At 35.6% G+C, this 23,611-nt stretch overlaps 2 protein-coding genes across 2 annotated transcripts; both read left to right on the forward strand.

Annotated features, from left to right (window-relative positions):
- The first annotated feature begins 9,248 nt into the window (after positions 1-9,248).
- LOC149155739 (dirigent protein 1-like) lies at positions 9,249-10,308 on the forward strand. The gene is made up of 2 exons (XM_089444510.1): positions 9,249-9,789; positions 9,820-10,308. The coding sequence occupies exons 1-2, from the start codon at positions 9,257-9,259 to the stop codon at positions 10,076-10,078; spliced, it is 792 nt and encodes a 263-aa protein (XP_089300636.1). The 5' UTR covers positions 9,249-9,256; the 3' UTR covers positions 10,079-10,308.
- Positions 10,309-22,692: 12,384 nt separating this feature from the next.
- On the forward strand, positions 22,693-23,223 carry LOC149155740 (dirigent protein 2-like). Its single transcript, XM_089444511.1, has one exon. It carries the CDS (start codon positions 22,693-22,695, stop codon positions 23,221-23,223), a length of 531 nt encoding a protein of 176 aa, XP_089300637.1.
- Positions 23,224-23,611: the final 388 nt, after the last annotated feature.

Raw genomic sequence — 23,611 nt, forward strand, 5'->3', positions numbered from 1 at the left:
TTTACTCGGACATTTGTTTTGTTAAGAATGATAACAGCAGCATGTGCAGCTTCACCCCAGAAGGTTGCAGGAGTACCTGATTCATCGAGCATAGCACGAGCCATTTGTTGGATAGTTCTGTTCATTCTTTCCACAACCCCATTTTGCTGAGGAGTTCTAGCTGTAGAGAATTCTCTTCTTATCCCATGTTCATCGCAGAAATCGAAAAATTCATTTGATGTGAACTCCCCACCTCTGTCAGATCTGAGGCACTTAATTTTGTGTCCTGATTCATTTTCAGCCAATGCTTTGAAGGATTTGAATTTTTCGAATGCTTCATCTTTGTGCTTCATAAGCCCTAACCAAACAAACCTTGAGAAATCATCAATGAATAATATCAGATATTCTTCTCCTCGAGGTGTCCTTTTCCTAAATGGACCACATACATCTGTATGGACTAGCTCAAGAGGCAAGCTAGCTGATCCTTCCTTTTCTGGAAAGTTAGTTCTGGTTTGCTTTCCAAACTGACAAGATTTGCATATGGTGTTGTCTGGAATTTTGATATCTGGAAGATCGCGAACTGCCTGATATTTGCATGCTTTTCTTATTTGTGAGAAGCTTAGATGTCCCAACCTTCGATGCCATAACCAGTGCTCTTCATCCTTGCTAAGATAGCATTGTTGTTGTCCTTCTTCAAATATGTACAGATTATTTGGAGTTCTTTTGCCTTTGAGAACTGTTTTACCTGTATCAAGATCACGAACAAGACATCCATTCGATCTGAAAATAACCTCGGTTTTTTGATCACACATCTGGCTGACACTTAGAAGATTATGCTTCAATCCATCAACATACAAAACATTTCCAGCCTTGACCTTTTCTTTCAAAGGAGCAATACCTTTTCCTTTTATAGTTGCAGGAGTATCATTTCCAAAAGAAACTTTCTTTCCCTTTTCTAAAGTAGAATAAGATTCAAGTTTTTCTTTATCACCTGTCATATGTTTCGAACATCCACTGTCAATGTACCATAGATTTTCCTGTCCTTCTGCATAAAACGCTATCCCACATCTTTCTGTCTGAGGTTCTTTTATTCTCCATTTTTTGGTGCTCGTGGCTTGTTCCTTTTTCTCCTGAAACCTGCTCCTGCATTCAGATTCTTTATGACCAAAATTATTGCAAATAGAACATTCAACTTCATTTTCAAGAACCGAAAAGTTGTTATAGGTCCTCTTTGTAATCCCTGTCATACTTCTTTGTTTTTGAGCTTCCCTAGTCATGATTGTTTTATATGCAACACATTGAGCTGCTTTGTGACCAAAGTTATGGCAAGAAAAGCATTGTCCATTGAAGAAGCTTCTGCGGTTATTGAATCTACCAGCCAACTGATTGTAATTTCTATTTTCATCTATTCTTGTGCCAAACTGAGAAGATTTTACCTGTGGTTGGTTGTAGCTTTTGTTCACCCTTAAGAAGGATTGTCCCTGATAGTTTCTGTTTGTAATTCGTCCCTGCTTTACCTGATTATCTTCATTGTTCTTCTGCTCATTTCTTCTTGCTGCATCAAGATAACTCTTTGAGGTGGATGCTTGAGAGGTTTCTCCATTATAGCCCAAACCTGTCTTGTTTAGAGGAGACCGCTGCACATTGATAATCTCATCCAAAGTTTCAGATCCTTTGACAAACTTAAGATTAATAGCTTTTGTTTTCTCAATTTCTTTTCTGAGACCAACAATTTCACCTTCTAGTTTTTCAAGATGTTTTTCCTTTTCATCAATTTGAAATTGCAAAGTATCAATGATCACACTCTTTTCTTCTATGCATCTCTTGAGTCTAGTAATTTCATTATAGAGATTATCCACATCTACAGCATCCTCATAATCATCATCTTCAAATGCCATTAATAGCTTATATTTATTACCTTGTTCATCTTCATCACTGTTTGATAAGCCATCACTATCTTCATGGGTGTAGTAGCTTTTCTTATTTGCACTTTGTTTCTTATTCCATCTAGCAGGTTCTTTTCCTTTATCTTTATTAGGACATTTTGCAGCATAATGACCTACTCTTCCACAAGCAAAGCATTTGAAAGGTAGCTTACCTCTGAACCTTCCAGCACCCCTTTGAAGATTTCTGACAAAATTTGATTCTTCTTCCTCTTCTTCTGGAACATGGCTTGCTTCATAGTAATCTTCTTTTCCCGATGCCTTAAAAGCAGCTTCCCTTCTGTCTGATGGACCTCCCTTTCTCATTTCATAAGCAGTTAGAATTCCATGTAGCTGAGACATAGTGAGAACTTTGAGATTTTCCTTTTCTTCTATTGCAGATACTTTAGATTCAAACTTGGGGGATAATGATCTTAGAATCTTTGAAACTACTATAGTCTCTTTTATTTCTTCACCCAAATTTTTCATACAATTAACAATCTCATCTACCCGAAGAAAATAATTTGCCACACTTTCATCATTATACATCTTGAGAGTCTCATATTGAATCCTGAGAGTTTGAAGTTTAGCTTCCTTTACCTGTTCATCTCCTTCATAGCTAGTGATCATTTTGTCCCATATCTCTTTTGCTGATTTGAAGTGCATGACCTTCATGAATTCTGTTTGGGATATACTTCCTAATAGAGTACTGACTGCTTTTGCATTTGTTTCATATGTCTTTTTCTCAGCTGGATCTGTAGGAGTAGCTGAAGGAAAAGCATAGCCTGTTTCTACAATGTTCCAAACTTCTGTACCAAGAGATTGAAGATATGCAGTAACTCTTACCTTCCAATAATTGAAATTTGTTCCATCAAAAACCGGTGGCCTGATTGATGCTTCTTTCTCGTAGTTGCTCATGATGAATGATCTACCTTCAAGCGATCAAGCTTCTCTGAAGGACCTGCTCTGATACCAATTGTTGGAAATAATACTGAGAGGGGGGGTGAATCAGTATTATCAGATCAATCAAACCTTTTCAATGCTCAGAAACATATACGCTACTTCAGTTAAGTAAAACAGCGTGTACACGCTACTGTGACTAAATAAAACAGCGTATAAGCAGAAAACTCATAACTTAGTTAGCTTATTCTTCAGTTAAGTTCATCAGGACATTATTCAGCACATTAACAGTAAGCAGATGCAGTATAACAGAACGGATCAAAAGCCACACACATGAACACCAAGATATAAGGTGGAAACCCAATGTGGGTGAAAACCACCTGCTGCAAGTTATCTCTATCTTTCTTTAAGAAACTTCAGTTTACAATCTTTTGTACTGGTGCAGCCTTATACCAGTACGCAGGCTACAACCTGCAGAAGGCTACAACCTTCTCTCGTTCTCCAAACTTCCTTGGAAGGGAGCTCCAACCCCCTTTGTTCTTGTACTAGCCAAGATACTAGTACGTAGGTGCTGACCTACAATCTTCTTTTCTTCAGGTATCACCTTTCATACATTTTCAGACTTGAATATTCCTGAAGCACAACATTACAATCTGAAGACCACAATTCATTCAATTTCCACAACAGATCATTGAAGCATAAAACAACCAAACTCTGAATCACTGAACCACTGAACCCTGTCAATCACCAGTTACCAGAACACAGAGCAGACTACAGAACTCTGCAATAACTGTCAGACCTCACAGTAAACCCAAAAACAAGCTTCAAAAGATATACGCTACTTCAAGGAGCCAAACCCACGTATACACGCTCTTTTACCGAAGCCAACCTGCGTACAGATCTAAAAATAAACTTTCTCAATTTGCAGCTGTACCAGACATTAGTTAGACCCAGAACATAGCATTGCGACAATATGCAGATCTAGAAATAAGCATAATCAACCATATCATGATAGTGCATTTCAAACCATTAGATCCCGATCTATCCTTAGATCTAGTCTTCCATCAACCAATGTGATCTCTCCTTGTCTTAGATCAAGCAACCCAGCACCTGCAAATCAGATCTCTTTCACTCTTAGATATTCAAGCCCTTGTCGAAAGATAATTTTTCCTACTGATCTTCTTCTCCTTATATAGTCTTAGGCCTAGCTCAATACCAAGAGCCAAAACCATAGTAACACAATACCATCAACTTCAAAACTAGGGATCGACACGCCCGTCGAGACACAATGGTCCGAAATCATAGGCACAACTTCCAAGGATTAACCACCATGGACCAAAGGAACCTTTCCACATACACGCGCTTTTTATGAATCGAACTAGCGTGTACACGCGACTTGGGCTTAACGAAACGGCGTGTATGAGCTTCCTTGGCATGCTGTACTGAGATCTGTCTTCTGATTAAGATGCCATCACTTGTACCAACCTCTGAGCACCTGTACCATCCTCTGAGTGAGTTGCCATCAAGAACAACACTTGAATCATAATGCCAACAATGTTTGATGAAATGCCTGTCATGGATAGTAGGGATCTCATTAAGGACTTGTTCAACTTATTTCTTTGGCATCATTGTTTCCATGTTCTTTTATTTTTCTTGAGTTATCATCCCATTCTTGGCAATGAGTTGGGCTCTAGGACTAAAAAGTTGGCTCAAATCTCGAGGTCACTAGCATAGCACTAACAAATTTAGTCTTTAGTCATTGGCAGGTAAGCCTGTGAGAGCAACTTTCAGTTTCAGGACGCTCGCTTGCCTACAGCATGGGAGTGATTGAGGCCTAAGATGTCCAGAACAATAGTGGGACCTAGGGACATGATGTGTGAGTGGCTGACATGGCTTTTGAGGGTTCTATTGCTTATGTGGATAGGTTGGTTGATGTATTCCGTTGATTCCACTTCCTTAATGTCACATAGGAGGTTGAATCTAATCATATTAGCCTCTTGTCGCATGTTTACCTAATTGGCATGGTTACTTGGGTAGATGTGGGAGGAGGGTGTTACATATTCAAAAAATTGGGACTCAAATTTCGTGATCATCCAAGCCCATATCCATTTGGATGGGTGAATAAGGATGGAGAGATAAAGGTAAAAAAATAGTGCAAAATTAGATTTTCTATCGATGTTGATTTTATTTGATAAAGTAGAACTAGATGTAGTTCCCCTCAATGTATGTGGGTGGTGTTTGGAAGTCCCTACATGTACATATGAGATGCAATATTCAAGCAGAGATCTAACAAGTACTGGTTTTTCAAGGATGGAAAATCGCTCACCATAAATGCACACAAAGGCAAGTCAAAATTTTTGCTGGTAAGTGCTAACCAACCCAAGAAACGGATCAATTCTAGCAAGAGATATGTCTTACTATTTTTAAGAGAAAATTTGTCTGTAGAAGATTCAATAAGAGACCCTAAAGGGGTGTACTAAGAAACAAAAACAACAACTATAAGAGTTGCTATAGGCATACAAGGATGTGTTCCAAGAGCCTAAATGGCTACCACCTAAGAGGGAATTGGAGCACGAGATCAACTCCTCACTGATAAACATTGGGTTGTACAAGAAGTTTGTTATAGAAGCATGTGAGATTAAGAAACAATTGTGGTAGCTACTGGAACAGGTTGTGATTTGTCTAGGTACATCACCATGTGGGTCACCCATCATCAATGTGCCAAAGAAGGATGGGACATGGTGAATGTGTATAGATTATAATGCATTGAACAAAGTTATGCTCACAAGAAAGTACCCCTTTCCCAAAATAGATGATTTGTTGGATCAATTGTAACAAGAAAAAGCCAAGCTAGACTAAAAATCTGAGTATCATCAGGTTTGAGTCAGAAGAGAAGAAACCTGAAATAATGCCTTCACATCTAGAAAAAGTTTGTATGAGTGATTAGCCATCTCATTTATCCAATGCAATGCACTAGTTATGTTTATGAAGTTAATAAATGATATAGTGTGCCCTTTTATAAATTCATTTTTTATTGTTTGTTTGGACGATATGTTGGTATATAGTGCTATCTGGGAGGATCACATCTCACATTTGACACAGATGTTAGAGACATTAAATAACCACCAGGTGCTAGCAAATCTCAAGAAGTGTGATTTTTCATATCTGTATTTGGTGTATCGAGGATATGTGATAGGTGGTGGAGAGTTTAAGATAGATTTTGCCAAGATAGAGGCTATCATGAAGTGGTCAATGCCTACTAATGTTTTTGATGTCAAAATTTTTGTTGGGGCGACACAATACCCAAGGAAATTCATAGTGTCATTTTCAGTGTAGGGACACTATTCCATGCCATAACAACAAGTGGCAAGAGTTTACAATGGGGAAAGGGTTAGCGCATGGTATTTGATAAGCTAAAGAAGAATATCGGTCAAGCACTAGTTAGATAATTACCAAAATCATAGTGGCCCTTTGAAGTAGAGACAGATGTGAGTGGGTATGTTATGGGAGCAATCTTGATGTAGGGAGGAAGGCTTGTATGCTACCATTTTGAAGTATTTCATGGGGAAGTCCTTAACTAGCCTACCTACAAAAAAGAGCTCTATGCCTTGGTGCAAGTTTTGAAGAAGTGGAAACACTATATGATGGGAAAGGAGACAATAATCCATACATATCACTAGCAACTACATTACTTATAGGGCCATAGTAAGCTACGATAAACCAAGCATTACACGTGGATGGGTTTTCTATAGCAGTTTCATTTAGTGATCAAGTACAAGAAGGGAAGCACAAACAATTGGCCAACATGCTTTCAACGCCACGCACATAAAATATAACAACTATGGGAACTGTAATGCACATGAAGCCATTCACCCATGATGCATAGAGAGACACATATTTAGAGGATGAGGACTTCATGGAGGTGTTTTACCAGTTGTAGAGCCAAAGTAATGCCCACAATGGTAATAACACAGTTGACTACCATCACTAGGATGGGTTACCCTACAAATCGGATAAGTTATGTGTTCCTAAAGGTGAGTGGTTGCAATTGATTAAAGAGGCTCACAAATCCATGATTGTAGGGAAATGTGGTGTAGGGAAAACATTTGCGAACATGCACATGTATGCATATTGGTCCAAGATGCAAGAACAAGTAGGTAGGTTCCTAAGAGGATGCATTCTTTGTTGTACAAACAAGCCTAGTAATATGAAATAAGGTGTTTACCATCCCTTACTTGTACCCACTCATCATTAGGAAATAATTTCCATAAACCTTTTGGGAGGATTACCAGCAACCATGAACGAACATGACTACCTGTTCATGGTAGTTTACAAGTTCAACAAGATGTTGGACATTCGATAATCTAGCGCTCCCCACGTTTTTCATGACATGTGATTAATTGCCTCTCAATGATATTTTAATTATGGAAATGCGTCCATTTACTAATACCTACAAGTTTTGGTGTAATGGAAATCGTGATTCCAACAAGTGGTATCAGAGCCAAAGGTCTCGAGTTTGAAACATGCTCGGATTGTGCTGGGGGAGAGATTATTGGGCATTCAATAATCTAGCGCTCCTTGCATGTTCTACGAAATATGCTTAACCGCCTTTTGGGGATTAGTTAACTATGGCAATGTGATTCCAACAAACAATGGTTTTACTAGTAATAATACAGAAAAATCCATTTCTCTAAAAAGAAGGTTAACGGTGGCACTTGAGGCGGGCTACTAGAAAATTGATATCGATGGGGATTCACAGTTGGTAATTAAGACTGTTAAGAAGCTCATGTTGAATCATCAATGTGAAAAATTGTCGAGGTGGAGATTGGAACATATTGTTTCCCATATCCAATCACTACTCAAAAATATTCCTTATGTTTTTGCATCTCATTCAAGGCAAGGATTATATGCATTTTATTATTTTCATGAAATATGAAAATACTTCTATTAGCCTCAAGATGATTCTCCTTACTTATTTCCTTTTCTTGAAATCTTTCTTTAAACATTTTTAAGGTGTACGTTGTTTAAAGATTTGGCTACTCAATTTGAGATTAGTTAGAATTTATTAATAAAATTCTTAAACATCCTATTCCTTTTGCTTTGCTTGCTTCTTGAAGATATTTCGACTCCAAAGCGTAATATTAAGGCATTCAAATCTAACATTTAATTTACTCTAAATAGTTGTTGATGGCAATAATGGATATCAACCACTTTATTAAAAAGAATTTATTAATAAAAATTCTAGAAGTCTTATTTTATTTTCTCAATATTATTATATATAGTAAAATAATAATAAGCAATAAGATTTTAAAGGTAGATGTTTTAAATTAAATTAAAAGGCATAAAAAAGATAACCAACTTTGAGATAAATATCAACTCTATATTTTCACAACTACTAAAAATATTTAGTAAACCATTTATCTAATAATTATTTAAATCTCTACCATTTATCTAATCATTATTCATTATTAAATTAAAACTTTGAAAACTCTTTTGAAAAAATACACAATTATTAAATTAATTAGTGATGAATAAATGTAAAGCATTATAAAATGATAGATATAAAATTGATATAAATTGGTATAAATTTTTTAAAATTTAGTGTTGATATGGTAAAGGATGAAGAATTACAATTTTCAAAATTTAATGATGTGGTAAGGGATGACAAATTATGTTCGTATTTATATATTGTGTTTATGTTATTTTATATTATTTGTTGGTGTTTTATTTATATTACATAAAATATATTATGTGTTTGTATTATTTCATAAAATATATGATGTGTTTCTATTATTTCAGCTTAAAGAAAGTTGAGAGGGATCAAATTTCTATAAGTGCAAAATTTTCTCCAAATTTTAGATTCAAAAAAAATTCACATTTTCCTCTAAACACTTTATTTTTAAAATAAATTTATATTTCTTAAAAGAAATCTATATTTCTTAAAATAAATCTATATTACTTTTTACAGTTATAAATCTATATTAGTTTTTACAATTATATTGCTTATAACAATTTACCCTAACAATGTCCATTGATTTTTTGAAATTATAATCTCTGCTGCAACTCATCTTGTCCATCTTTTAGACTTTTAGTATAAGAATGAGTAAAAGTTGACCTTTGAAAATTCAAACACTTTGAAGGTTTAATTAAAGTATTATGAATATCAATATATTGCCAATGCATTGTGGTTTGTTTGGTTGCGTTACTAGAAAACAGAAAAAAACAAAAAAAAAAACGAGGAGCATCCTGTGGGAAGCTCAATATATTTAATGGAAACGAAAGAAAACAACAAACAAGAGCATCTTGTGAGCATCTTGTGAGTAGCTCAATGGTACATTTCGAAAGCCAGTCAGTCAGGTTTAGAATCTGGAAGCTATGTCGTTTACGGCCAGCTGCAGCTATTTATTTATGAGCGCTAGTGGACCACTCCCGCAAATACACGCTGCTTCTGTTCGATGGGTTCTGGGCTTTTGTTTCCAGTCATGGCCATCATCGCCATCATCTCCCTGCAGGCTATTGCGGCTGAAAGGGAGGTGAATATGGTATTCTACTTGCACGATAATCTGAGCGGAACGAATGTGACGTCGTTTCCAGTGGCGGGATTAAATGGTTCTTCTTCAGACGCGGGCAAGTTTGGAACCCTGGTAGTTACCAGCGATGTCATAACCAAAGGACCAAACTCCGGCTCTGACAATATTGTGGGCCGAGCTCAAGGGACGTATGTGAATACAAATCTGGTTACTGGACTTGACTTCTCAATGGTCTTCACGCTCATCTTTGAGAATATGGAGTACAGCGGCAGCACTCTGGAGATCCGGGAACCGACAGGTTCGATCAGCCGCAGTCGGAGTGTGCGGTGGTTGGCGGAACGGGCAAATTCAGATTTGCTCGCGGCTATGCCGTTGTTACCACGGAATCCATCTCCGCACCCAATGCTGTCCTCAAATTCAACACCACCTTTCTTATTCCTTCCTAGTCAAAACGCATGGTTTAGAATACAAATCTAAACCATAGGGACGTATGTGAATACAAATCTGGTTACTGGACTTGACTTCTCAATGGTCTTCACGCTCATCTTTGAGAATATGGAGTACAGCGGCAGCACTCTGGAGATCCGGGGAACCGACAGGTTCGATCAGCCGCAGTCGGAGTGTGCGGTGGTTGGCGGAACGGGCAAATTCAGATTTGCTCGCGGCTATGCCGTTGTTACCACGGAATCCATCTCCGCACCCAATGCTGTCCTCAAATTCAACACCACCTTTCTTATTCCTTCCTAGTCAAAACGCATGGTAAATAAGGTCATTGTAGGGTAAATAAGGTCATTGTATGGACTATGGTTTGCTATGCAATCCATAAATAAGGTCATTGTAGGGTAAATAAGGTCATTGTATGGACTATGGTTTGCTATGCAATCCATTTGATTATGGTTGAGTTTGAGACTCGTGTTAGTTATTGTTGACCATATTAATTATAGCTAAGGATTCTATATCATTATAGTTGAATTTGAGACTGGTGTTAGGTGATGGTTCATCATATTAATCATAGCCAACCACGGATAACATGTGTTAGTGTAGAGATATTCAATATGTTATCAATAAGTTTATATGTAAATTTATATATTATTAATTGTATGTTTATGTGTTAATGTGTAGATTGATGTATTATTAATATCTATGATTAATGTTTTTTTTACTTTTTAAGATATTGTTTCCTATAGCAATGCATGGTTATGCATTTAACTTTTGCATTTTGATCTTGTTTTAGATTGAAAGGTATTTGCTTTCTCTAATTTTATTTATTTCATGACATTTTGACAACATATATTTACACAAAGATTGGCACATGTTTGTTTGGTACATTGTGACATTGATATGTGTTTCTAATATTGCAATATCAATTTTTGGACATTGTTGTCTATAGTTAATAGTGGGTGACAATGAGTGAACATTGCTAATCATATTTATCAATGTTTAACTATATATGAATATGCTTCACTATGTTCACTATGGTTGACAATGTTAACCTTGAGTGACCCTATTGACCATGTTTGACAATAGATAAGCTTGATCATTGTTAAATATGGTTGTGTTATAGAAAAAAGTTATAAAACTATTAATAATAATAGTAATATTATTATTAAACCTTTTTAAACCTTGACCATGGTTTACTATGGTTTACCAAGGTCAATTATGGTCAACCATGCAACTAAAAATGACTGGGGCTTACTAAGGTTGACGATGGTTGAATATAAAAGTGGACTATATTTGGTTATGTCATCACATTGTGGCATTCTTATTGTTAGCAACAAAGAGATGTCACATTTTGTGTGAATTAATATATTATTAGTATTATTATCTGTAAATAAAGATATTATCAATGTGTTAATACATAGATTGATATATTAATGTATAGTTATTAATTTGTTATTATAAAGTTACAAAGGTTTAAATAATATTATAAATAAACTTTAAATTTCATTGTTAAACCTTATTAATAAATCTTATTCATAAAGTTGATTAAACCTAATGATTATAAATTTAATTGGATTTAAGATTTATAAACAATGCAATGTTATGCATCAATACATATTATTATTAAACCTTATTAATAAATTTTCATAATAACATTATTAATAAAACCTTATTGTCATTAAATTTTATTAAATATAAATTTTAAACTTTATTAAAAATTATCACTAAAATTATACAAATTATGACCTAGAGCTATGCTCCCTGTTCGCCGATGAGCTTTCCCTTCTCCCTTATCCCTTCAATGGTCACTGTGGAGGGGGTTCCCCCCCTCTGCCTCTCTCTGACCCCTCTGTTGCTGAGGCCTTTCAAATAATAGTGGCTTCTATTCCCAAGAGACAACATCATCCAGTTGTTTCGTCCAAGTTCGTGAAGCGAAATGATGAAATTAAAAAGGTTACCCTGCCTGATGGAGCTCAGAAAACCTCCATTGCTTATGTCGAGCTCGCGCTCATTGGTAAGTTTATTGGGATGTGATCATCCTCTAGGTCAATGGATCTATGGATTAACATGACATGGAAACCTATGATGAAAGGTGATATTGTCTTATATGCAGTGGGAAATGGATTCTTCATCTTCCCGTTTGAAAAAAAAGAAGATAGAGACCTAGTTTTTGAGAATGGGCCTTATTTCCTTAGCTCTAGAGGTATGTATTTAAATAGATTGACTTTGGATTTTAACTTAGATGAAGACATCCCCAATGTTATTCCTATATGGTTGAAGCTCCCAAGGCTCCCCATTTCTTGTTGGAGTGATGACTATTTCAGAGCCATTGGCAATGGGTGGGGAAAGTATTCATCCAAGATGTGGAATAGGTATTCATCCAAGATGTGGTCAGATTTCATGGTGTCCCAAAGAAGATTGTTTCAGACAGGGATGCGAAGTTCACTTCCAAGTTTTGGAAGGAGTTATTTGCAGGTTTGGGCACAGAGTTGGCCTTCAATATGGCTTATCATCTGCAGACAGATGGACAGATAGAGAGGGTAAACAAGATATTGGAGGACATGTTGAGGATGTATGTGATGCATTAGCAGGAGAAGTGGGAAGAGTATATCCCCTTGGTAGAGTTCGCATACAACAATGGTTGTCAGGAGTCATTGAGGATGAGTCCTTTTGAGGCATTGTATGGGCAGAATTGTAACACTTCCATAAGTTGGAGTGATTCAGTTAACAGGGTGTTGATTGGACTAGAGATGTTGTCATACATGGAATAGGAAATGCAGGTTATAAAGAAAAATCTAAAGGTAACATAGGATAGACAAAAGATCTATGCAAATCAGAATAAGTTGTTCAAGGAGTTACAAGTTCGGGAACATGTGTACTTGCACATCAAACCTGAGAAGAGATCCTTATGGATTAGATCATGTGCCAATATGGAACCACAGTTTTGTGGACCCTTCATTATCATCAAGAGGATTGGTCCAGTAGTCTATCGACTAGCACTTCCTCCGACAGTGAAATTCCATTATGTTTTCGTGTATCATTGCTTCAGAAGTATGTTAAGGATGTTGATCATGTGATTGACTGGTTTGTATTACATGTGGAACAAGATGGATAATTCCAACCAAAGCCTCAGTGTATATTGCATAAAAAGTTTCTCATGCTTCAGAACCAAGCAATCGAGCAAGTTAAAGTGTAGTGGGAGCACTTTGGGCCCGATGAAGCTACATGGGAGATGGTGGATCAGATGCAAGCTATGTATCCTTCCTTGTTTTTCGGTTGAGGAAAAATAGTTTTGCCTTGGTGTTTTGGTGTGATTTTGGTATATGCTTTGGTATATGTTTCTATATATGCTTTGAAGCTTTTTCTATATGTACATATGTATATGGATGTAAATAACTCCATGAGCTAAGTTATAAAGCTCCAATAAGCAGTATGGGTGTCATGTCATTATGACATCATTTTATTATGTTGTTATGATGTTGATTTGATTTTCAGCATGGTGATCACTGTAAATACTGCATCACACTATGATATTGAATTAAAAACACTAGAATTGACTATTTTTACAATTTCACCAAATATTAACTAAGGTTGCCTTTTAAGTGAAATAATGAGGGAAATTGATTTTTAAGTTCCTTAAACATAAAACTTGAAATCTGAAAAAAGGCATGAACAATAAAAATAAGAAGCAAACACAACAAATTTGATGATGGGGTTCGTCCCTCCTAAATTACATCTCTGGGTCCACTTCTAGTGGGCATCCGTTGTATTGAAAATGCTCATAAAGTCTCTTTACATCAATTTTCACCATTCTGGAATGTGCGCACAAGCATCAATGGCTACTGTGAGAAGATAGGCCCCAGCCTCAGCTTCCCAATGCAACTTACAGATTTCATAAAGGCCTAATATGGCCAATATATGCCTCAAAAGGAATTTACAGGCAGAGAATAAAACAAATTTGACATACCCACTTTACAACTCCCTTACCAAGGGCACATTGGTCAATCCTTTTATAATACCCACGAGAAGGTCTCGAGGTCAAACACGCAGACCTCCTAGGATATGTTCACAACCATACATATTAATATAGTATATAATTGTTTGGATTGATATGTTCCCATGCCATATGGTTGAAACCATAGTTTTAATTTAGTATACAACACCTGGCGGTTGATAAACCAATACCATATATAACATATCGTTTAACAATAGTATTAAAATAGCTTCCCATGGCATATATCATATAGATTTCTCCGTGCCAATTTTTGTAATACTCGACCTGTGGTAATACTCCCCGGTAGTGTGGAATACTATTTATCTAAAGTTTATACATTGGTTTGACTATGCACCATCCGGATTTAACATGGAGTACAATTATAAAAGTAGTTTAAACAGATATATATGTGTGTGTGTATATATATATATATATATATATATATATATATATATATATATATATATATATATATATATATATATATATATATATATATATATATATATATATATATTATATATATATATATATATATATAATATATATATATATATATATGGTTTCTCCATGCTGATAACTTTGGAGCTCCAGTTAACTATGTTTGGAGCGCATTAAACAACCTTTGGGTTTGGTGGGGCCGCCGGATATGGCGGGATCTGCCAACCCTTCCCCCAATTTCCATTTAAATAAACTTTAAATACATATATGTGCCTTTTATACAACAAAGCTAATGCGTGGCTCATTGGTAAAGATTTTGTAGTGTTGTTTTGGAGGTCACGGGTTTGACCCACACTTGGAAGTTTGACCTCTCCACTTAGTTGACTTGACTACCACATAATTTGACTTTGACTTGCCATGTGTCCTACTATGATACTGTCACTTGCCCTGCTCTGGCCATTTTTTTTTGCTTATTTGGGAAAAACTTTAAAACGTGTTTTCTCCCTTATAAGGAAGCCATTTTGCAAACCGAATATACCACTGGAATTAGCGCGATGGCTCCTCGACTTGGCATCGGTTTCATGATCATCTAAAACTTTTGAAATTTGATCATTTTGAGGATCCTACTAGATCATTTATCTCCAGTGGAAGCTTTTGGACCACCAAAAGTTTGGTTTTAAACAGACATGAGGTGAGGGTACAACTCCCTCACCCTTCCAATCTCCATTCACATTGCTTTGCATGGATTCATACCTTTGAGTCCCACTCGAAGATACTCGACATATCCTCACCTAGATGTGTGGACCTTCCTATCTAAGATGGTATACTCCTATAACTAAGTCATACATTCAGGTGAAAAATCATCTACAGTTGGAATTCAAGAATTTTCCTCTAGATCCATGATCATAGGAGGTTCATACAACTTCAAATTTTCAACATTTACAACTAAATATATGTGCATGTACAGAGGAAAATTTAACCAGAATGCATTATGCCCATTCTTTTCAATAATTCTAAATGGACCATACCTAATAGGTTTCAAATTCTTACCTTCACTTTTCATCCTTTCTTTGTTGATGTATAACCATACTTGATCACCAACTTGGAAGTGATGATCCACCTGTTGCATATCATGGCACATTTTGTACTTCGCCTGACTTTTCTCCAATTAATCCTATACCACTTCATGAATATTTTGGATTCTTTGAATGAACTTGAATGCTTTTATGGCATCTCCATGTCCATCCTCCTTAGTTTCTTCACCAAACATGAAGTCCATTGGTGATTTTGGAAGGTACCCAAAACATGTTTCAAAAGGAGATCTACCTGTAGAAGAATGCAAGCCGAGTTGTAAGCATGTTGGACATAATATAAGGATTCATCCCACAACTTACGATGTTTGCTACAATAACCTTTGAGAAGATGTACCACTGTTCTGTTCACCACCTATGTTTTCCCATTAGTTTGTGGAGGAAAAGTTGTGCTCTTTTTCAACTTACTATCCATAAGTCCCCACAAAGTGGACCAAAACTCCCCTATAAAATGAGAGTCCCGATTTGAAATGATAGAATTAGGAAACCCAAAATGAACCCATACATTTTGAAAGAACATATGTGTAGTCTATTCAGCAGTTACATGTTTTTCACATGGAACAAGAATACACATTTTGCTAAATCTATCAACCACAACATACAAATAATCATGTGCTTTTCTAGACATTGGAAGTTCTCCTACAAAATCCATAGATATATTGTCCCATGGTCTAGAAGGAACTGGAAGTGGCATATATAAACCTAACTTTCTGTTGTTTGGTCTTCTTAGTGAACACATGACACAACCATTGATATACTTTGCAATTGTTTCATTCATCTGAGGCCAATAGCAATACCTTTGTAATTGTGCCATTGTCTTACCTACACCGAAATTCCCTAAATTACGAGAAGAATGTGTTTCCCTGATCACATGCACTCTTTCTCCCTATAGTGTGAACAACTTTCCGAGATGGTACAATAACCTATCATGAACATGATAATTCACTTCTTCCACCTAAGGACCTTGAGTTAGTTATTCATAAACATCTTTGAAATCAATATCTTCAGCATATTGTTCTATGTAACTTTCATGTGCTAAAGAACTATTTTGAAGAATAACTAAAGCATTCAAAGAAGGTCTTGATAAAATATCAGGTACTTTATTGGTGGTACCTTTCTCATATTTGATTACTAAGTGGAATTGCTACAAAAACCCCATCTATCTATAATGTTGATACTTCTGCAACTTAGTTTGATATTGAAGTTACTGAAGTGGTTGATGATCTGTATGAATTGCTATTTCTTTTCTCATTAAATAATGTTTCCATTTTTTAACACTTTCCACTTATGCATACAATTCTTTATCATAAGTTGGATAATTAACAACTTCTTTAGAAAATGTTTCTGAATGAAAACAAATAGGTTTTCCTTTTTGCAGTAATATTGCACCCATTTCATACCCATTAGCATCAGTTTCTATTTCAAATGGTTTTTGAAGGTCTAGTAAAGCCAAGATTGGAGTTGTAACAATTTTCTACTTTAAAGTGTCAAATTTTTTTTGTTGTTTTCCTCCCCAATGAAAGGAGACTTGAGAACTTGTTAAAGCATGAAGTGGTGATGCAATAAAAGAGAAATGAGAAATAAAATTCCTCCAATACTGAACTTCACCCAAGAAACTTTTAACTTCCATCACATTTTGAGGTCTTGGCCACTTAATAATTACATCACTTTTAGCTGGATCTATTTTTAGTTGACCTCCTCCAACTATGTAACCAAGAGATACTAAGGAAGTTTTCCAAAATTCACACTTAAAAAATTTGAGATACAATCTCTCTCTTTGCAAGTTACACATCAAAAACTTGTTTAACATCCTTTACATGTTCTTCAAAACTTGAACTGAAAATAAGAATATCATCCAAATAGACTATGTCAAACTTATCAAGAAAAGGAAGAAAAACATCATTCATCACTCTCACAAAAATTTTTGGAGAACTGCATAACCCAAACGGCATAACCAACCATTCAAAAAGCCCCTGTCTAGTCTTAAATGCAGTTTTCCATATATAATTCTCTGCAATACGAATCTGATCATAAGCACTTCTTAAATCTAGTTTTGTAAAGTAAACAACATTCTTTAATTGATGAAGCAAATCATTAATTCTAGGAAGATGATACTTGTACTTCTTAATGATTATTTTATTTAAGGCTCTAAAATCGACACACATTCTCCAAGTTCTGTCTTTCATAGGGAATAATATGATCAGTGATCCACATGGAAAAGAACTAGGTTGAATGAAGCCTTTATCCACCAATTCCTGAATTTGTTTCTTTACTTCTTCATTTTCTATGACCAACATACGATACATGCCAATGTTCGAGAGAGGGGCATCAGATTGTAATTGAATCTCATGTTGTATTTCTCGTTTTGGAGGTAAGTTTTTTGGTTCTTTAATAATTATTTATAAGAATCTACTATTTCAACCAATTTGTCCTTAAACTGAGAATCATACCCTTGAAAGGAATCATACTTATCTTTAGGTTGTTCTTTAACAAACATGAGCACATAATTTTTACACTTAATTCACCAACCTAGAAGTGATGATCCACCTGATGCTTTTCATGATCCCTACAATTAATTTTTTTGTTTACACCTGTAGGTTACATGTTGATGATATGTTTGATGAAATGCCTGTCATGGATAGTAGGGATCTCATTAAGGTCTTGTTCAACTTATTTCTTTGGCATCATTGTTTCCCTGTTCTTTTATTTTTCTTGAGTTATCATCCCATTCCGGGTAATGAGTTGGGCTCTCGGACTGAAAAGGTGGCTCAAATCTCGAGGTCACTAGCATAGCACTAACAAATTTAGTCTTTAGTCACTGGCAGGTAAGCCTGTGAGAGAAACGTTCAGTTTCTAGATAGTCGCTTGCCTACAGCATGGGAGTGATTGAGGCCTAAGATGTCCAGAACATTAGTGGGACCTAGAAGTGGCTGACATGGCTTTTGAGGGTTCTATTGCTTATGTGGATAGGTTGGTTGATGTATTCCGTTGATTCCACTTCCTTAATGTCACATAGGAGGTCAAATCTAATCATATTAGCCTCTCGTTGCATGTTTACCTAATTGGCATGGTTACTTGGGTAGATGTGGGAGGAGGGTGTTACATATTCAACAAATTGGGACTCAAATTTCGTGATCATCCAAGCCCATATCCATTTGGATGGGTAAACAAGGATGGAGAGATAAAGGTAACAGAATAGTGCAAAATTAGAATTGCTATCAGTGTTGATTTTATTGATAAAGTAGAACTAGATGTAGTTCCCCTTAATGTATGTGGGTGGTGTTTGGAAGTCCCTACATGTACATGTGAGATGCAATATTCATGCAAAGATCTAACCAGTACTAGATTTTCAAGGATGGAAAATCGTTCACCATCAATGCACACAAAGGAAAGTAAAAAATTTCACTGGTAAGTGCTAACCAACCTAAGAAATTGATCAATTCTAGCAAGAAATATGTCTTACTATTTTTAAGAGAAAAGCAATCTATAGAAGATTCAGTAAGAGACCCTAGAGGGGTGTACTAAGAAACAAAAACAACAACTATAAGAGTTGCTACAGGCATACAAGGATGTGTTCCAAAAGCCTAAATGGCTACCACCCAAGAGGGAATTGGAGCACGAGATCAACTCCTCACTGATAAACATTGGGTTGTACAAGAAGTTTGTTATAGAAGCATGTGAGATTAAGAAACAATTGTGGTAGATACTAGAACAGGTTGTGATTTGTCTAGGTACATCACCATGTGGGCCACCCATCATCAATGTGCCAAAGAAGGATGGGACATGGTGAATGTGTATAGATTATAATGCATTGAACAAAGTTATGCTCACAAGCAATTACCCCTTTCTCGAAATAGATGATTTGTTGGATCAAGTGTAACAAGAAAAAGCCAAGCTAGACTTAAAATTTGAGTATCATCGGGTTTGTGTCAGAGGAGAAGAAACCCGAAATAATGCCTTCAAATCTAGAAAAAGTTTTTATGAGTGATTAGCCATGTCATTTATCCAATGCAATGCACTATTTATGTTTATGAAGTTAATAAATGATATAGTGTGCCCTTTTATAAATTCATTTTTTATTGTTTGTTTGGATGATATGTTGGTATATAGTGCTATCTGGGAGGAGCACATCTCACATTTGACACAAGTGTTAGAGACATTAAATAAGCATCAGGTGCTAGCAAATCTCAAGAAGTGTGATTTTTCATATCTGTGTTTGGTGTATCTAGGATATGTGATAGGTGGTGGAGAGTTGAAGTTAGATCTTGCCAAAATAGAGGCTATCATGAAGTGGTCAATGCCTACTAATGTTTTTGATGTCAAAATTTTTGTTGGGGCGACAAAATACCCAAGGAAATTCATAGTGTCATTTTCAGTGTAGGGACACTATTCCATGCCATAACAACAAGTGGCAAGAGTTTCCAATGGGGAAAGGGTTAGCACATGGTATTTGATAAGCTAAAGAAGAATATCGGTCAAGCACTAGTTAGATAATTGCCAAAATCATAGTGGCCCTTTGAAGTAGATACAGATGTGAGTGGGTATGTTATGGGAGCAATCTTGATGTAGGGAGGAAGGCTTGTATGCTACCATTTTGAAGTATTTCATGGGGCAGTCCTTAACTAGCCTACCTACAACAAAGAGCTCTATGTCGTGGTGCAAGTTTTGAAGAAGTGGAAACATGATATGATGGGAAAGGAGACAGTAATCCATACATATCACTAGCCACTACAATACTTATAGGCCCATATTAAGCTAAAATAAACCAAGCATTACACGTGGATGGGTTTTCTATAGCAATTTCATTTAGTGATCAAGTATAAGAAGGGAAGCACAAACAATTGGCCAACATGCTTTCAAGGCCACACACATCAATTATAATAGCTCTGGGAACTATAATGCACATGAAGCCATTCACCCATGATGCATAGAGAGACACATATTTAGAGGATGAGGACTTCATGGAGGTGTTTTACCAGTTGTAGAGCCAAAGTCATGCCCACGATGGTAATAGCATAGTTGACTACCATCTCTAGGATAGGTTACTCTACAAAACGGATAAGTTATGTGTTCCTAAAGGTGAGTGATTACAATTGATTAAAGAGGCTCACAACTCCATGGTTGTAGGGAAATGTGATGTAGGGAAAACATTTACGAACATGCACAGGTATGCGTATTGGTCCAAGATGCAAGAACAAGTAGCTAGGTTCATAAGACGATGCATGCTTTGTTGTACAAACAAGCCTAGTAATATGAAATAAGGTATTTATCATCCCTTACTTGTACCCACTCATCATTAGGAAAGAATTTCAATGAACCTTTTGGGAGGATTACCAGCAACCATGAATGAACATGACTACCTATTCATGGTAGTTTACAAGTTCAACAAGATGTTGGACATTCGATAATCTAGTGCTCCCCACGTTTTTCATGACATGTGATTAACTGCCTCTCGATGATATTTTAATTATGGCAATGTGTCCATTTACTAACACCTACAAGTTTTGGTGTAATGGAAATTGTGATTCCAGCAAGTGGTATCAGAGCCAAAGGTCTCAAGTTTGAAACATGCTCAGATTGCGCTGGGGGAGAGATTATTGGGCATCGGATAATCTAGCACTCCTTGCATGTTCTGTGACATATGCTTAACCGCCTTTTGGGGATTAATTAACTATGGCAATGTGATTCCAACAAACAATGGTTTTACTAGTATTAATACCGAAAAATCCATTTCTCTAAAAAGAAGGTTAACGGTGGCACTTGAGGCGGGCTACTATAAAATTCATATCGATGTGGATTCACAGTTGGTAATTAAGACAGTTAAGAAGCTCATGTTGAATCACCAATGGAAAAATTGTCGAGGTGGAGATTGGAACACATTGTTTCCCATATCCAATCACTACTCATAAATGTTCCTTATGTTTTTGCATCTCATTCAAGGCAAGGATTATATGCATTTTATTATTTTCATGAAATATGAAAATACTTCTATTAGCCTCAAGATGATTCACCTTACTTATTTCCTTTTCTTGAAATCTTTCTTTAAACATTTTTAAGGTGTAGGTTGTTTAAAGATTTGGCTACTCAATTTGAGATTAGTTAGAATTTATTAATAAAAATTCTTAAACGTCCTATTCCTTTTGCTTTGCTTGCTTCTTGAAGATATTTCGACTCCAAAGTGTAATATTAAGGCATTCAAATCTAACATTTAATTTACTCTAAATAGTTGTTGATGGCAATAATGGATATCAACCACTTTATTAAAAAGAGTTTATTAATAAAAATTCTAGTACTCTTATTTTATTCTCTCAATATTATTATATATAGTAAAATAATAATAAGCAATAAGATTTTAAAGGTAGATGTTTTAAATTAAATTAAAAGGCATAAAAAAATAACTAACTTTGAGATAAATATCAACCCTATATTTTCACAACTACTAAAAATATTTAGTAAACCATTTATCTAATCATTATTCATAATTAAATCAAAACTTTGAAAACTCTTTTGAAAAAATAAACGATTATTAAATTAATTAGTGATGAATAAATGTAAAGTATTATAAAATGATAGATATAAAATTGCTCTAAATTGGTATAAATTTTTTAAATTTAGTGTGATATGGTAAAGGATGAAGAATTATAATTTTTAAAATTTAATGATGTGGTAAGGGATCACAAATTATGTTGGTATTTATATATTGTGTTTATGTTATTTTATATTATTTGTTGGTGTATTATTTATATTACATAAAATATATTATGTGTTTGTATTATTTCATAAAATATATGATGTGTTTCTATTATTTCAGTTTAAAGAAAGCTAAGAGGGATCAAATTTCTATAAGTGCAAAACTTTCTCTAAATTTTAGATTCAAAAAAAGTTCACATTTTCCTCTAAACACTTTATTTTTAAAATAAATCTATATTTCTTAAGATAAATCTATATTAGTTTTTACAATCATATTGCCTATAACAATTTACCCTAACACTGTCCATTGATTTTTTGAAATTATAATCTCTGCTGCAACTCATCTTGTCCATCTTTTACTATAAGAATGAGTAAAAGTTGACCTTTGAAAATTCAAACACTTTGGAGGTTTAATTGAAGTATTATGAATATCAATATATTGCCAATGCATTGTGGTTTGTTTGGTTGCGTTACTAGAAAACAGAAGAAAAAAAACGAGGAGCATCTTGTGGGAAGCTCAATATATTTAATGGAAACGAAAGAAAACAACAAACAAGAGCATCTTGTGAGTAGCTCAATGGTACATTTCGAAAGCCAGTCAGTCAGGTTTAGAATCTGGAAGCTATGTCGTTTACGGCCAGCTGCAGCTATTTATTTATGAGCGCTAGTGGACCACTCCCGCAAATACACGCTGCTTCTGTTCGATGGGTTCTGGGCTTTTGTTTCCAGTCATGGCCATCATCGCCATCATCTCCCTGCAGGCTACTGCGGCTGAAAGGAAGGTGAATATGGTATTCTACTTGCACGATAATCTGAGCGGAACGAATGTGACGTCGTTTCCAGTGGCGGGATTAAATGGTTCTTCTTCAAACGCGGGCAAGTTTGGAACCCTAGTAGTTACCAGCGATGTCATAACCAAAGGACCAAACTCCGGCTCCCACAATATTGTGGGCCAAGTTCAAGGGACGTACGTGAATACAAATCTGGTTACTGGACTTGATTTCTTCATGGTTTTCACGCTCATCTTTCAGAATTTGAAGTACAAAGGCAGCGCTTTGGAGTTGCAGGGAACCGACAGGTTCGATCAACCGCAGTGTGAGTTTGCTGTTGTTGGAGGGACGGGCAAGTTCAGATTTGCTCGTGGCTATGCGGTTGTTACCACGGAATCCAGTTCCGGGCTCAATGCTGTTCTCAAATTCAAGACCACTTTTCTTATTCCTTCGTTACCATTGTAGGGTAAATAAGGTCATTGTATGGACTATGGTTTGCTATGCAATCCATTTGATTATGGTTGAGTTTGAGACTCGTGTTAGTTATGGTTGACCATATTAATTATAGCTCAGCATTCTATATGATTATAGTTGAATTCGAGACTGGTGTTAGTGATGGTTGATCATATTAACCATACCAAACCACACATAACATGTGTTAGTGTAGAGATATTTAATATGTTATCAATGAGTTAATATGTAAATTTATATATTATTAATTGTATGTTTATGTGTTAATGTGTAGATTGATGTATTATTAATATTTATGATTATTGTTTTTTCTATTTTTTAAGATATTGTTTCGTATAGCAATGTATGGTTATGCATTTAACTTTTGCATTTTGATCTTGTT

This window comes from Pinus tabuliformis, chromosome 9 (assembly GCF_031772625.1).
Source record: "Pinus tabuliformis cultivar Carrire ecotype Pingquan chromosome 9, CPIR1, whole genome shotgun sequence".
NCBI classification, from domain to species: domain Eukaryota; kingdom Viridiplantae; phylum Streptophyta; class Pinopsida; order Pinales; family Pinaceae; genus Pinus; species Pinus tabuliformis.